We start from the raw sequence: 16,302 nt of genomic DNA, 5'->3' as shown, positions 1-16,302 counted from the left end.
AGTACTAATTACAGATGCACTCTGCCATGCTGAACTTCTGCTTGGGTTCTAGGATTGAACTTATGCTACTACTTAACCAACCAAGCCAGCTCCTTAGTGCACCGCTGCCATCTTTGTAACTTTTGTTGTTTTATTTTTGTAGCTCTGGAAGTTGAACCCAGAGCCTGCCTCAAACTCTTCTACTGCTGAGCCGGACTCACTGGGGGATTCTGGAAAACTATTCTCAGCCCCTTTTTACTTTTTTCACCATTCTCCCCACCCCACCCTCACCGTAACCTCTTGAGAGGGATGATAGGCCAGTACCACATAACCCAGTTCCCACCCACACTTGAAGCTCCCTCGGTGTACCCCAAACTCAAGCGAGAAAAGCCACTTGTAAATGAAAAGGAGTCATTTATTGGGCTGGGGAGTGGGAGGGCAGGTGGGGAGGGGCATGACACTGTTTCTTTGTGTGAGGGAGGGTTGACATGCGGCAGCTTCTGCGTGGGTGGTTCATGCACCCTGGGTGGGCGTGGGGGAGGCTTGGGGGAGGAGCCTGCCGACTCCATCCTCCCTGCCTGCGGGTGGGCCAGGAAGACCCGCCATTAGCACCAGAGTTGCAGACCTCCCCTCCCCCAGACTCAGGACCCGCCCCCATCCCTGAGAGCGCCCCTTGGCCAGCCCCTCCCGCGCCAGGTCAGGCTAGGCCCGTCCGCCCACTAGAAGTAGAGAAACTTATTGCTGTGAGTGTGTGGGGGAAGGAGAGGAGCCATTGAGCTCAGAAAGACCCCCTTCCCCTCTGCCAATCATTCCTCCCCATCGCCCCGCCCCCAAGTCCGTGCGTCCCCCCCCAGCGCAGGAGGGGTGCGCGACGCATGCGTGTGTATGTGGGGGGGGGGCGCATCATGCAGCGCATGCGTGCAGTTGCAGGCACCCTGGCGGCCTTGGGGAAAAGGGAGACCAGGACCTGGCTCTCCCTCCCCGAATCCCACACTGTTTGGTAAATTGGGAGATGTGGAAGGGCAAAAATCACGTTTTGTAGACGTTTATAATGACTATAGCTTTTTAAAAATGCTTAACTAAAAAGCTGGATATGTGTAGGGAACTGGAGAGCAGGGGGAAACAGTGGGAAGTGGTTGGTACCCTTCAAAAAGGACTCTTACCCCTTTCCCCGCCCCCATTCATCTCTTTTGAGGGACAGGGGGCTAATAGGGGTTGTTTAAATAAGTTGAATCCTTTGGCAATATTAGGAGTCCTCACCCCATACCCTGGTGTCTAGAGTCCCCTAGCCCTTTGCCCTGCCCCTACCAGATCCCACCCCACTCCTCAACCCCTGTCTCACCAGGGTTTAAGGTCCCGAGGGAAGGCGGGGGTGCGGGAGGGACTCAAAATGTCCCTTGCATAGGAATTGTTGCATCAAGAATTGGGCCCAAGGACACCCCCACCGACAATTCTGGTGACAGCGGGAGGTTTCCCTGAGGCAGTGGGAACAAGGGATTGCTAATTCTGCTGACCACCCAGCTCCAAAGGGGGAGTTCGCTAAGGATTCTGGGACCAGTGTGGTCTCTGGGCTTGGGGGAGGTAGCATCCTGGAGCCCAGATGAGATTTGAGAAAGTTTTCCACCCGAGAATGTGGCACATGGTGGGCAAGGAAGCTGGGAAGGGCAGGCTGAGATCCTAGTCGAGGTGGGCGTGTCCTCTTTTCCCACCAGTCGGGCAAGAGGGGTTGCTGGAGATTGAACCCTGGGACCTTAGTACATTAAGCAAGCGCTTTTAGCATCGGGTCCCATCCTGTCCTTGACTTGTTTTCAATGGCTACACCCAACTGCTGCACTGCCAGGACGCACCACCGGGTGCGAGCCTGCAAAGAACACACAAGTTTAAAACACTTGGTCGTCCGTGCACTTTGCAAACTTCAGCACGCGAAGAGGGAACAGGAGTCCCACGCTCCGAGAAACTCTGGTGGCCATTTAGAAAGTGTGTTTTGGCACCATGGGGGGGGGTGTTGAGGAGGGGGCTGCCTAGACAGCGATGCTGGAATGGGGTGGAGCTCCCTGGAATCAGAAGAAGCTTGTCCAGGAAGGTCTTGTGTCAGAGGCGCCAGGGGACAAAGGAATGTGATGTCGGGGTTGAGACTGTCTGGGGTTGGGGTGTCTAGGCATGTCAGGGTCTTGAGGACTGTCAGAACCCTGAAGGCTGGAGTGAGCTGGGGTGCAAAGGAAGGGTGGAAGAACTCTGTGGTGCAGTCCAGGCCAGTGGGGGATGGATGGAGTGATGGAGGTGGGGAGTGTGGGGCGCCGGAGTCCGTGGGGTATGGGAGTGCAGGGTGCCAGGTTCTATCTCCTTAAGTCTAGGGTACTAGTCTCACATCTTGGAATAGAGTGGAGACTGCAATGGGTAGAGGGTTCTGGGCCTGGAGGGCCAAGTCCATGCAGCGAATAGAGGGAGCAGATCCCTGGAGGCGGGCGTGGGTGGAATGCACCAGCTGGCGTCCTCCAAGCCCAAGAGCAGCTGGCAGAACACCCCCACCCCACCCCCACCCCGAGCTCCTCAGGGCTGTGGCTGATTAACCTGTCTTCCTTTTCCTTTGTGTTCCTAGAGGGTTTTGTTTATCCTGAATCAATTGGTGATGGGTGGGTTGCCCTTTGGGGGGTGGGGTGACCAGGAAGACCCCTAAAATGCTAGCCCCGACCCCAGAGGCTCCCAGCAGCCTCCCCTCCAACTCTCTGCACGCAGCTCCTGGCGGCTTATTGCTGAAGAGGGGGTCGGGGAGGCATGCAAACTGGAGTGGGTGCCCCAAGATGGAATCAGCTTTTAGTTATTTACAGGAGTTGATGGGAGGGGTGTCCTATGGCTCATGGAGACCTGAGGTTTGCTTTTTTTTGGGGGGGGGAATGGGAGGGAGTTGTGGGGGTACAGGCTCCAGCCCCGCCCCCTCTATCCTGGTATCCTGGGTTCTCTAGTATATGGGGAGTGAGAGGCCCCGGGGGTGTCTGCTGGCATCATCTCTTTTGCATATTATTGACTATTTTTTTTAAGAACCCTTTCCCCACCCCTACTCGCAGCTCCTTTTCACCTTCCCGTCACCCCCAGTCCCCCCACAGAGGGGAGGACAGCGCTAGAGGATGGAGGGCAGGGTCGGGGGAGCTCGGCGCGTGGCCCGGGGAGAGCCAGGGGGGGTGGCGAGGGGCGCGAGGCGCAAGGACACCCCGCTCAGGCCCACAATGCTGCTCAGGCTGCGGGACTTCTCGTAACCTGGGGAAGGAGCAGAGACAAGGGTGGGAGGGGGCGTGGGGATGGGAGCCAGGGTGAGGATAAGACAGAGAGCCCAAACAGGGATACACAGGCAGAGAGAGGGATGGAGAGGTGAGAGATGCCCAGAGACACAGAGATAGGTGGGATGGGCGGGCCGAGGAGATGGAGAGAGGTGAAGAAATCGGAGAGTCAGTCAGCATCCACAAGAAAGGTGCAGACACAGGGAAGGGGAGAGACAGGATTAGGAGGCAGGTGGTTCCCACTGAGCCTCCCCATCCAGCCATGCCCACCCCTCTTCTCCCCCTCCCCAAGGTCCCCTGGTCTGAGGCCCAAAGGCAGCAGTTGGTGAGGTGGGATGGTGGGCGGCAGGGGCTGGGGTGGAGGCAGCAGCTGGTGGAGGGGGCTGCGCAGAAAGGAGCTGAGGGCCTGGTGCAGGGATGGGGGAAGGGATTCATTTCTTGGGACCTTGTGCTAAGAGCTCACTCACTGTGTAGCCCGGGCTGGCCTAGAACATCCTATATAGCTTAGGCTGGACTCAAATATGTAGCCTAGGCTGGTCTCAACCTCACTCTGTAGCCCAAGCTGGTCTCAAATTCAATATTTAGCCCAGGCTGAGTTCAAATTCAGTAGTAGGCAGGCAGCCTTGGACTATGAGGCATGAGTCATTTAACTCAGCATGGACATCTTTCAAGGGTCCAGGACATGGGATAAAACAGGTTTCCAAAATTGGATGGGGTCTGCTGTTGACAGGAAGCAGTAAGGTCACACAGCCCATGGGATCCCATATCAGGACCAGTATGGGTGGGTGGGGTTTTTCGTTTTCGGTTTTTGTTTTGGCTCTGCCAATACCAGGGGCTAGAATGGTTACTCTAGGCATCCCAGGCTGGGAGGTGGTACTCAAACTGCAGCAGAGTCTGGAGGGGAATGGAAGCCCAGTGTCTCTAGAACACTCCCTCCCACCATTCCCAGTTGCTAACCTGGGGGGAAGGGACAGGGGGAACCCGAGGGTCTCGCGAGGTCTCAGGCGGTGACAAGAGCTGGGGACAGAAATACAGAGAGTCAAGGGTGGGGGATGGGAGGCAGATGGGGGGCTCCCCAACACAGGCTCACTGTTGGGGGGACGGAGAAACGCCGGAATGTCTTCCTCCTCTCTGGTGTTTTCCGGGGGGTGATGGGAGCGGTGAAATGGGGGCAGCCAGAGACATCAAATATGGCAGGAGCTTCCGGGGCAGCTAGGAGAGGGGAGGGCCAAGGGGGGATGGGGTGGGTACAGGAATAAGAGGTCGGTGTGAGGTGGGTGAATGGGGACAGGCCAGGAGGAAGGGAAGACCTTGGGCGTGAAGGGGGGACGTGACAGATGGGGACAGGGGACGGACATTACACTGGGGCAGAGAACAGTCAGCCCCATAAGCTCTTGCCATCATTTGAGTTCAATGAATGGATTTTGGTGTCATATGCAAGAAAAGCAAGGGCCTCGTCCACCCAACTGGGGTCCCCGGCCTTCCCCCACTTACTCCACTCTACCCTCCATCCCACCAGGAGCCCCTCAAGGTAGGGGTGAGGAGTAGAGGTCTAGGTTCAAGCGAGGGGGAGGGGTGAGATGGGAGGAGGGAGGGGAGGAGTGATGAGATGGGCATGGAGGGCTGGGGGAGGGTGGAGGAAGGATGTGGACCCTCTGGGCTAGGCCCCTAGGTTGTCACAGCTGTCTGCTTCCCTGAGGTCTCTGGAGCATGGGGGTTTCATTAAGCCTTTCCTGAGACTTGCCAAGTCCTGGGACTGAGGATAGCATGCCCTTAGGCTGGGAGCTGGGATTCTGCTGGTGTGTTTCTATTCTGGAAGAAGGTGCTATGATGTTTCTAGAAGTAGACCACACACCTTCAGTCTGCTTATCATTTACTGGGAGAAGTTGGCCTCACTCAGCACTGAGGCCCTGCTGATGGTCTCTGAAGGCCTTCCCCAGTTCTATCGTGCCAGCCTCTCTTATTTATTTATTTATTTATTTATTTATGGCCCAGTCTGTTCAACCTCTGAGCCAATGCACTTGTCCCTTTGTCCTTCCTGATCAATCCTTCTCATCCAGTTCTCACTTCACTTTCAGAGTTGGTGGTGGTGCCTACCCACAGTCAGGCCTGTCCACACTCAGAGAGAACCTGAGCCTGCTGGAAAGTTTCCTACTCCTCACCATGGGGCCGTGGGACAGCTGCCTCTGCATTGTGACAAATCACCCCAGAGTGTAGTGATTAAAATAAGACATTCAGGATGGCAGGGTCTTGTTTGCTAGCCCCAGCTAGCTTCAGACTCACAATCCCCCTGCCCCAGCATCCAAGTGTGATTAGAGATGTGTACCACCATGCCTGGCTTTGACTATCCTTGACTGACCCTTGACCTCTGACTCTTCATCCTTTCCTTTCATCTCCGTAGACCTGGTCCCAGCTAGGACCCTATCCTCTTGTTCCTAGATTCTCATCCCATCTCCCAGTCCCTGGCATGGCCCTACTTTCCTAGTCTCTCCTCTGATATGTCGAACTGTTTTCTACTTGGCCATCAGAAACCCCCAGGGAACTAAGTCTGCTCAGGTTGAACCCTGCTCTTAGGATCAGGGAGAACTCTCCAGCCTCAGTCCATCCTGCACTTAGGAGTGTCCAGGTGCATAACCCACCTTGGTGACTGGATAAAAAAATAACCAGAGAGGGACACAGACAGGTGAGGGCAGGGTCAGAGGTGGGGTGGGGGATGGGGTGAGTCAGAGGTGGGAGTTGGGGCTGGGTTAGTTCTGGAGTGTAAAGGCTAGGCAGATCCTGGGGTGACAGTAGGAGTCAGTGTCAGGAACTGGGTGCAGCTGTTCACCATGGGTGAGGGTCTTGGTCAGTGGGAGAGCATGTTCTCAGAGAGGTTAGTCGGAGGTACAGAAGGAAGGGGAGTCAGGAGGGCCATGGTGAGGAACTACTTACCCTGGGGGGGAAGGGGCTCGTCCACTAGGGGGATATCCAGGCTGCTGCGTTGGCGTTGAGGTCGGGCAAGAAGCTTGGGGGGCCTGGCTTACGCCAGCATGGGGGGGGCAGTGGGGGAGCACCAGTGGCTGGGGATGAGGGAAGAGGCCAGAGAGTCAGGGTGGGTGGGGGAGATGGAGATGAAATAAAGACAGGTGAGGAACCTTGGGGCTCAAGGTGAGGGAGGATAGGGAAGAAGGTGGTTTGGGGCTGAGGGGGAGAATAGAGGGAAGTCCAGTACCTCCCCCACCCTCTCTCATCCCTCCCACGGGCTGGGAGAGAGGAAGGGTCTCTAGGGAGCCCCTGGAGGGCATCTCACCTTTTCGGATGGAGCCATCCGGGGAAGGGGCATAGTCTGTGACAAGGAAGCAAGCTCGATCCCGGCTGTAGCGACCCCGGCTTCCGGGAGTGATCGGGCTCTTGTCTTCTGGAGACATGGCTGGCTGGTCAATGGCGGGGCAGTCCTCATGGGCCAGTGCAGCTGCTGCAGGGTCTCCATTGGGACGAGGGTCCACTGCAAGGTGAGAGGCCAGAGAGGAGAGAAGCTGAAGGTGGACAGTGACAGCGATGGAGAGGGAGATTTGACTGATCCTGGAGTATGGGGTACAAGGTTGCTGGTGCCATGGCTTGGGGGGTGGGGTGCTGAGAGGCAGGGAGGGCAAGTGTGATGGAGAGTGTGGACGGTGGGTAAAGAGCAGAGCTGAGTGCCAGCGAGGGATAGTCAGACCTAGTGCGAGTATGTGAATGTCCAGAAGAGGAGAGTGGAGTGCGGTGCTCGGTGGTGGCTGGGGCTACTTCAGACCAGGCATGGTAGTGTACACTTGTCATCCCATCAATCAAGAAGCTGAGGCAGGAGGATTCCGAGATTGAGGCCAGCTTGGGCTACATAGTGAGATACCATCCCCTACCCCCAACCTATTCCCCCCCCCAAAAAAAGAACAACAAAACCCCAGAAAGGGTGGGTGCAGGGCACAATCAGTGTTCCAGTGCAGAGCACTGGCCGGGCAGAGAGGATGTCACGGGTTTCAAAGCGGTTGCTTAGGGACAAGTCTGGGGTGCTGCAATGGGTAGGATGGGGAAGGGCTGGGAAGGTGACAGGTGAGGGAGGGTGAGGTGGGGGTCCCCTAGGCTCTGACTTGAGCTATTTTTAATGGCTGGAAAACCGGGTCAGTGGCTAAGGGAGCAAGATGGGGGGCCAGGCAGACTAGCTCATTTTCTTGACCTACTTAAGGCCAGGGACGGGGGTGGGGGGAGGCACTCACCTCCTTCCTCCAGGACACCCAAGTCACTGCCTGCAAGAAACAAAGTCCCCCAGGACACATACAACCCAAGAAATAAGGCACAACTGCCTGCTTTCTCCTCTCCTCCCTCCTCTTCCTAGCCTGTCTCCTTCAAAGTCTTGCTCTATAGTCCAGGCTAGCTCTGAACTCACCAGATTTGTGCCTCAGCTTCTCAAATGCTGAGATAACAGGTGTTCTCAACCAGTCCTGACTGCTTCTTCTCTTGCAAGAACTCTCTGGGATCCCTGGTGTCTCCTGCTGCCCTCTGCAGACCCTGCCTGGCATTCCTGCACCCTGACTCTTCTGCCAGAACCCTCTTGTGTTAGCCTTTGCCTGTTTCTCCCTTCCCATAGGTGGGTCCTGACCGCTATTCTCCCGGCAGCCTGACTCCATCTGTCTCCCTCTCTTAAGTGACTGTTACTTTCCCCAGCTCTGGCTCTCAGGATTATCAGCTGCAGTCACAACCTGTGACGATAGCCAGGCCTGTCTGTCTCTAGCCTTCCTAGGACTCATGCGAGACTTCTTGTGTTTTACACTGAGCCCCTTTCTTTTTGAGACAAGGTCTCATGTAGCGTAGACTGACCTTGAACTCCTGATCCCCCTGTCTGTCTCTCAGACCTGGAATGACAGGCGCACAGCACCGTGCCTGGCTCCCATCCTCTCCTTTCTTCCTCCCCCTCTCCCTTTGCCTTCTCAAATAGAATTAGGAGTGTCCCTAAAAACTAGTACCCAGGAGGCCACTCAAACTTTTTGTTTGTATGTATGTAGCTCAGGATAACCTCAAACACGTGTTGACCCTCCTGCTTCAGCCTCCCCAGTGTTGGAACTACCAGGGAGTGCCACCAAGCCCTTCTCTCTCTCCCCTCCCTTTTCCGTCCTGACTTCTTTTCTTTCTTTCTCTTTCTATTTTTTCCCATGATTTTTGAGACAGGCTAGCCTCGAACTCCTCATCCTCCTACCTCAATCTCACTAGTAAAAGAGGTGTACCAAATACCTCCAAAGGATGGGAGGCATGCACCATCACACCTGGGGTTCTGAATCTCTTTCTCCAAAGACCGTCACTATGCTGCTTCTGTCTTTCAGAGCAGCCTGGCTGAAATCCATGTTCACAAACACTCTTCTACATGGAACCCTGTTTCTGTGGCTCCTTGGGCCTCCTCTCTACCCATTTGTCCTTTCTGCTCTGTTACTTCCCACCATTCTCTGCCTGAACCTAAGAGAAATCCTGCCCCTGCATCCCCTCCAGCCCTGCCACCTTTCCCCCAGGTCTCCCCACACCTCCAGTCCTGGCCCCAGCCTCACCTGCCCTGTTGGTTTCAATCACCTCTTCTTGAGCCAGTGGGCAGGGCTCGCCAGGGGCTGGCAGAGGAGGCAACCCCATGATTCCCAGACCCCCAGCACCACCCCTGAGCAGCCCGGGGTGCGTGTGGGGTCCAGGTGGGTAGGCCCCGGCCACAGTCACCCCCATGGAAGGAGGGGTGATGGGCGGAGGCGGGCTGATGCCACCGCTGCCGTGGTGGGGGTGTGGTGGGGGCGGAGGCGGGGGATCGGGCTTGCAGTAGTTGGGTGAGCCAGGCTGCGGGGGCCTGGGGATATGTTTGTTTTTCTTCTTTGGCAATTTCTGCTTGGCCATAGCCAGTGAATAGTACATGCCGAAATTGTTCACGATGACGGGCACGGGCATGGCAATGGTCAGCACACCAGCCAGGGCACACAGTGCCCCGACCAGCATCCCCGACCATGTCTTGGGATACATGTCTCCATAGCCCAGGGTGGTCATGGTAACCACAGCCCACCAGAAGCCGATGGGGATGTTTTTGAAGTAGGTGTGGTTGGAGCCCAGGATGTCGTCAGGGTCGGCTCCGATGCGCTCAGCATAGTAGATCATGGTGGCAAAGATGAGAACCCCCAGAGCCAGGAAGATAATGAGTAACAAGAACTCGTTGGTGCTGGCCCGGAGCGTGTGGCCCAGCACACGTAGCCCCACGAAGTGACGGGTCAGCTTGAAGATACGAAGGATGCGAACAAAGCGGACGACTCGCAGGAAGCCCAGCACGTCCTTGGCAGCTTTGGAGCTGAGACCTGACAGGCCCACTTCCAAGTAGAAGGGCAGGATGGCCACGCAGTCAATGATGTTCAGACTGCTTTTGAGAAACTCCACCTTATCCGGGCAGAAGGTGACCCGCATGAGAAACTCAAAGGTGAACCAGACCACACACACGCCTTCCACGTAGGTCAAAAACGGTTCGGTCTCCACCTCCACATTGGTGATATTCTCCGGGGGAGCCCCAGGGATTGGGGAGGCCTGCGTCACCGTCTTGTTGCTGATGTGGATGAAGCCCTCGTGTGTCTCCAGGCAGAAGGTGGTGATGGAGATGAGGATAAAGAACAGGGAGGCGAAGGCCACATACTGCAGGGGACGGGAGAGAGAACGGGGTGACTAACTTGCTTGTATCACTGGAATCTAAAGAACTTTCTGGTGGCCTCGCGCTCCCCACTTCAGGACCCAAATCCTACAAGAATCCAAGCGTTCCCACATAATGCTTCTGCTACTTCTAGCATTCTGTTCTGAGACAGGAACAGAGGCTCAGGGCAGGAGCTCGCCACGGTGACCCAGGGAAAGAGCCCTTTCTGGGTTCTGTGTCAGGGGTCCCCAGAAGGATCCAAATATTCTACTTGCAGGTGGGGATGAGATGAATACAACACTGCCCTTGTCTCAGAGGTTTGGTACTCACCCTGGAGCTGAGGAAGGGAGAGGGCAGGTGGGGACACAGGGACACTAGACATAACAGTGATGTAAGTAGATAAGCACTTGCCCCCAGATTCATTCCCAGCCCTTTCTTTTATTTTGAGACAGCATCTTTAATTTAACCAGGCTGGCTTTGAACTTACAGTTTTCTTGACTCAGCCTTCTAAGTATCTGGGATAACAGGCCACTAAGCCGGGCTCAAAAACCTGGGCTAGAATTGGTCAAACTGGAGCAAGGGTTAAGCTTTCTGAATCTGAATTTTGTTTTTTAATGGAATTGTTATGAAGATTTGGTGAGTGTACAGAGGGCTTGCTTCCAAAAACAGTGCTTGGCTGAGTGCCTAGAACACAGTGAGATCCGAGCTGTTACTAGGGTATGGTGATCAGCTAGTGGGGGCAAGGATGGGGGGTCAGAGAATGGCTAGGATCTAAGGACCTCATTGTCAGTATCACATTGAAAACAGAGAGACCTAGGGGGCAGGTCAAGGATGTGGGGGAAGCTCTAGAGGGAAAATCTTACTGGGTTCAGGCTAAGGAGAGGGAACGGGAATGAGGAACAGAAAGCCTTGTGGATGGAGAAGGGTTATGGTTCTGGTGAGGTAAATTCAGGGACCTAGACTATGAGCCAGAGTCCAATAACTGGGGGGTGAGTAGGCCCTGGGCCTTAGGGTAGGCTGGGAGAGTGGTCACTAGTGTAGACCACCGACTTGATTTCTCCGCAGTGGAGAAGAGGCCAGAGACCTCTGCAGAGCGCATGCCCGGAGCCTCCCCTCCCCCACCCGCAGCCTGCAGCACTGCAGTGGAGGCGGGCCGACCCGGCCCGGAGGAGGGCGCGAGGCGGCCAGAACCACGGACAGCTCCCCCAGCCGCAGTGCGCAGCCGCAGTGCCCTGCTCGTCTTAACTCCTTCCTGGCTAAAGCACCGCAAGCCAGCGCGCAGCCGCAGTGCCTATGGCTTAGGCTTCCTGGCTAGGGGCCACCTATACTACAACTTGCGTAACCCTTTCCCTCCCAGGGGCCCGAGGAAGGGTGGGCACCCACTGCAGTGTACAAGTGCAAGGTTGGTTTCCCCTGGAGTGACCCTTAAGCAGAAGGCATGGAGGGGTACCAAGGCACTGTAAGAAGGGAAGGAAAAGAAAGCGGGGCCAGAAGGACTGGATCCTGAGCTTGGATCTCAACTTTCAAGAAGGTCCACCTGGAGGTTGGAAAGTACCAGCACACAGCAGATACTCAAATAAATAAATAAATAAATAGATAAACAATTTAAAAAATCTGTGCAAATAAATAAATGAGTAACCTTCGTAGCCACTCTCGATCCCTAATCTGACCGTCACCCAAAGACTCTATCTCTGTTTCAGCACCCTTCAATGGGGTCAAAGGAATAAAGGACTACCCAGGCCATCGAGTGGGGGAGGCGATGCTCGGAGGCCCAAAGGAGCATCTGGGGCCATGTCCCTCCTGCCCCTCTTACTTTCCCCTTCCTCCCAACTCAACCCCAAATGTCGCCAATTCAGCGCTTCTCAGGGACTAAACTTTATGTGAAGCCTCCGTCCCCCCCCCCCGCCTTGTCCTCCCCCCTTCCCCCCCGCAGCACGAATGCGGCACTGCGGCTCCGCGTCCGTGTCCTTCCTGGCCCAGGACGCGGCACGGCGGGGGGCGGGGGCGAGTGGAGAATAGTTATCCCTTACCCACTTTTGCTAGTGCCCCTTCTTTTCCTGAACTTACCCCCAAGCTATTCCCACATATCTCGCTCCAGGGTCTCCTGGCCCAAAGGAAGTTTAAGAAGAGGGAAAAACTATGGCCAGAGCTTTCAAGAGAGTATTCATAAGGCCTGGGAAGTTACTGAAGCCTACAAACTTTTCCAGGAGAGATCTTTGAAGGAATCTGGGGTTTCTAAGAAAGGAGAGGGTGGAGAAGAGAGGAGGACCGGGGAGGGTTCTGGGTTTACACCAGGGGAAGCAAGCAGAAGAGTGATGGTAGGGGGTGTTGAGAAATGGAGGTTGGGGGAGCAAGGCTGGAAGAGGAGAACCCTGTGGATTGAGCTATCCCAGGAGTGAATGGGGTGGGAATTGAGACATTTCTAGGCTGATGACTTGGATTTGAGGTGACACAAACTTCTGAAAGTCACTTGGCAGAATGAGAAAGTAACCAGGGAAGGAGGGATGGAAGCGAAATTAATCCCAGAGGCACAGGGCAGGTGTGCAGTTGGAGGGAAGGAAACACTGCTAACTGTGGACAATTCAGGGTGGAGGGGACACATACTAGGGGTACTGGAGAGGGTACAGATAACATGGGGCCCTTCTGGAGACACAGAAGTAGGTTCTGCTGGACTCGAGGGAGGAAGTTCTTTGCAGGAGGTTGGTAACGAGGGTGAAGAATTTTAGGAAGGAAGACTCGCCCCCCAACACACACTCAGCTAGGTTGTGGGAAAACTGTCCCGAATAGGACCAGTAGTTTGGAGGTTCAGAAGGCTCTGAAGGTTCCTCGGGGGCGGGGATCTTCTTGAACTTTGAGAGCTAAGAGCAGATCACAACCAGGAGGCCCAAAGTTAGAGAGAAAAACAGATCTAGGAGTTGGGCCCAGGGAGAATGAGGGAGGACTCCAAGGAGAGACACATGGAGAAGAAACTTCAGAGGGTCTGGAGGTGGGTGGGGCCTGGGACACCGAGGATGTGGATACGTAAATGTCTTCCGGAGTGTTCGAGGGACAGTGAGGAGTTTTGGAGAGGCTGAGGCCACTGGGGGTGGGGGGGAACTGCAAAAGGTTTCAGAAGGTGTGTGGGGAAGGCGGGGTGGGACTGTCAGGGAAATTAGATTTTCGGCTAGGAAGCCGTTCCCCAGAATCTACGATGACTAGGAGCAACGAATTGGGGTTTAGAAGGTCCCAGAGACGCTGGGGGTTCGAGAGGTGTCCTTGGAAGGGTGGCCAAAGAGAGGGGTGTGTTTGCAGGAAGGAGCGCAGAGAATTCCAGCTGCAAAAAGGAAGGGCTTCCAGAGAAGTGGGGAGACTGGGAAGTGGAGGGACATTGGGATGGAAACAGCGGTTAGGATAATGAGTGCTCGGAGAGCGCGCTCACCCTGGCGGCCCGCGACGAGTAGGGGTCCTCAAAAAGCGCCCAAACACGGGGCTGCCAGCGTCTCCACCACGTGCCGCCCGCGCCGCCCGCGCCCCCGGCAGGTCCTCCGGCACCTCCGCCCGCGTCCTGAAAACACAGACGCTTGAGCTCGCCGCCTGCCCCGTCCAGGCCGCCGCCTCCTGCGCCCGCCTCGTCGTCCAGGCCCGCATCGTGGGTGCCTCCGGCGTTGGCGTTGGCGTTGGCCGAGGAGTCCGGGGCCTCGAATGAGTCCAGTGCCTCCTCGGCGTCACGGTGCTGGCGGTAGGTCATCCAGCAGCAGGCCTCCACGTCCGTCTCGTCGATGCCCCAGAAGCCCAGCTCCTCCTCGAAGAGCGGCCCGCACACGTCGGCCGGGCAGTGCAGCTTGCCGGTGCGGTAGTAGTTGAGCACGTAGGCGAAGACGCCCGGGTGACGGTCGAAGAAGAACTCGTCCGTGCCCGGGTCGTAGTCAAAGCGTGCGGCCGCCTCGGGCTCGGTCAGCCCGGCCAGCCGGGTCCCCGGCAGGGTGCGCAACGTGGAGCGGTACGTCTCATGGCGCACGCCGCCCACGTTGATCACGATCTTACCGCTGTCGCCGCCGCCGCCGCCGTGCCGCCCCATGGCCACCGCCGGCAGCCCGGGGCATGGCTCGGCGCGCCGGCCCCCAGGCCCGTAGGAAAGCGGGGCACCCGCCGGGGAGGCGGCGGTGCCGGGTTGAGCGCACTGCTGCTGCGGCGGCGGAGGCAGAGGAGGCGGTGAGGACTCAGGCGGCTGCGGCGCTGGCGCCGGCTGAGGCTGCTGCTTGCCGGTCCCCTGGCGCCCGCGGAACGACCAGACGCACACTGAGCTGAACATTGGACAGGGAGGCGGGGCTGAAGGGGGCAGGGTCTCGGGGGCGGGGCCCAGGTAGAGAGGCAAACGTGATTGGACAGGAGGAGGTGATGAATGGATGGGGAGGGTGTGATTGGGCAGGTGGAGGGAGGACACGAGCTGATTGGGCTGAGGGACTAGGCGGGGCCACGGCCAGGCAGACTCGGACCCAGCCTAGCTAGAGGAGGTGGGGTTGCACAGAAAGCTCAGGGATTGGATCCTACCTAGGAGAGGGCGGGGCGTCAAAGGGACCCTAAAAATGCCTAACTCAGCAGCACATCGAAAATGGAGACCTCAGAGCCAGGTATGGGAAAGAGCCAGGTGCGGTGGAGACAAGGGGATCAGGCGTTCAAGATCATGCTACAAAGTGAGATAGGGGCCAGCCTGGGCTGCATGAGACTCTGCCTCAAAAAAAAAAAAAAAAAAAAAAAAAAGGCCTATCAAATCTTTTGCGGGGAGGGGCGGGGGGATCAAACAAGAGAAGCTGATAAAAAGAAAACAAATTTCCTAGAGCACGGGCAGGCAGGACCTGCACTGAAAAGGCAAATGAACGGGAAAGTAACAGTGATTGAATGCAGTGAGTCCAAAAGGTTATTAACAGTTTGTATTGGACCGGGACAATGAGAGGGAGGGTCTCACCTGGGTTGGGGGCGGTACAAGAGAACTGGAGGTGGAGTTGGAACTTGATTAAATAAAAAAACTGACAGGAGACAGTCGAAGCGGAAGATACTGGGACGCTATAGTAAGGGAAGGAAGGAGAGGCCTGGGAACGTCTGGATGAAAGCTAGGGAGGGACGGAGGCTGCAAGTTGTGGGGTTCAGGGAGGCCCTTAGGTTTGCTATCCTCCTGCTTCAGTCTTAGCATCCCAAGTAGCTGAGATGACAGATGAGCACCACCAGGTCCAACTGGAAGTAGCAAACTTGGATTTCGTTAGATGGGGCTGGGGCTGGGCGAAGAGAGTTCGGATGAATGGAAAGAAACACAGGCAGATGGGCAGGGTCTAGATCTTACAGGAAACATCTTCAGTAGTCCAGAGGAAGACGACTAGTAAGTGGACGGCAAAGTGGGACGCTAAAAATGAGCACTTAGAACTCCAGAAGCCGCCAGGCTGGTGGGATGGAGTTCGGGAAATGAGGCAACTGTTAGGGGAAGGACACATTGCTGGACACGGGGATGGGGGTAGGCTGGAATAGAGAGATTCATTGTCAGAGACCCGGGAGGATGGTCCACTGGGTCTTACGGGAGGGGCTGCCAGCTGGTGGAAGAAAGGGAATGAGGCCTAGATAACGAAGATTGCAGACAGGAGGGCCAAGAGATGGGTAAAGGAGTGGGCATCAGGCATGCAGGGTAGAGCGCCACCGGGTGCACGGGCAACAGCTTCTCAACCACGAGGTCAGACGGGACCATTGGGAAGGGGCGGGGTTATGGAGGGAAAAGTGAGAAGCCAGAGCCGAGACCGCACACCTCCGAGCGGGTAGGCCCCGCCCTCTGGGCGGTCCTAGGCGCAGGGTTGGCAGTGCGCGAGTGCAGTGGCTGCGGCGGGGGCTGCAGCGGGAGGAGGCGCCTGCGGAAACGGAGAGGGCGGGTCACGGGCTGCGGCGATCGCTGGCTCCTCGCCTTCCTCTGCAGGCTCAACGCGGGTTCGTATTCCCATCTCCAGACCCGTTCCCGCTAATGTGTGTCTGTCACCTTTCTCGATTGTCTCTGACTGTCCTCCTATCTGTCCCCACCACTCTAGTTATTATCTGGTTCCTCTATGCGGATCTCTCCTTTCTCTTTGGGTCTCAGTCCTTCTCTCTCTAGGTCACTGACCCTCCCCATCTGGGTCTATGCCTCTTTCTCTGGGACTCTGCCCCTCTCCCTCTCTCTGGGTCTCTGCCTCTCACTTTGAGTCTCTATTCTCAGCTTCCTCTCCCCGCCCCTCCCTGGGCCTCTGTTTCTCTCAGGGTCTCTGTCTTCCCCTCTCCCTGGGCCTTGATTCCTCTCTGTCTCTGGGACTCTTGGTCTTAGTCTTGCCTTGGTCTCTGTCTCCTGCTCTTGATTTTTAGTTCCTCTGTTTCTGGGTTCTCAGTCTAACCCCTGGCAGT

General features: G+C 56.4%; 1 protein-coding gene across 1 annotated transcript; it reads right to left on the bottom strand.

Moving 5' to 3' along the window:
- Positions 1 to 376: 376 nt before the first annotated feature.
- On the bottom strand, positions 377 to 15,738 carry Kcnc3 (potassium voltage-gated channel subfamily C member 3). Its single transcript, XM_034510343.2, is given in 8 exon segments — positions 377 to 3,234; positions 4,212 to 4,271; positions 6,186 to 6,292; positions 6,294 to 6,313; positions 6,544 to 6,738; positions 7,487 to 7,516; positions 8,807 to 9,914; positions 13,328 to 15,738. Coding segments are annotated over 8 exon segments (2,565 nt in total). The 5' UTR covers positions 14,201 to 15,738; the 3' UTR covers positions 377 to 3,062.
- Between the last annotated feature and the right edge of the window lie 564 nt (positions 15,739 to 16,302).

This window comes from Arvicanthis niloticus, chromosome 1 (genome assembly GCF_011762505.2).
Source record: "Arvicanthis niloticus isolate mArvNil1 chromosome 1, mArvNil1.pat.X, whole genome shotgun sequence".
Taxonomy (NCBI): Eukaryota; Metazoa; Chordata; class Mammalia; order Rodentia; family Muridae; genus Arvicanthis; species Arvicanthis niloticus.
Note: the sequence above shows the minus strand (reverse complement) of the source record. Positions and strands in the feature narration are given on the sequence as shown.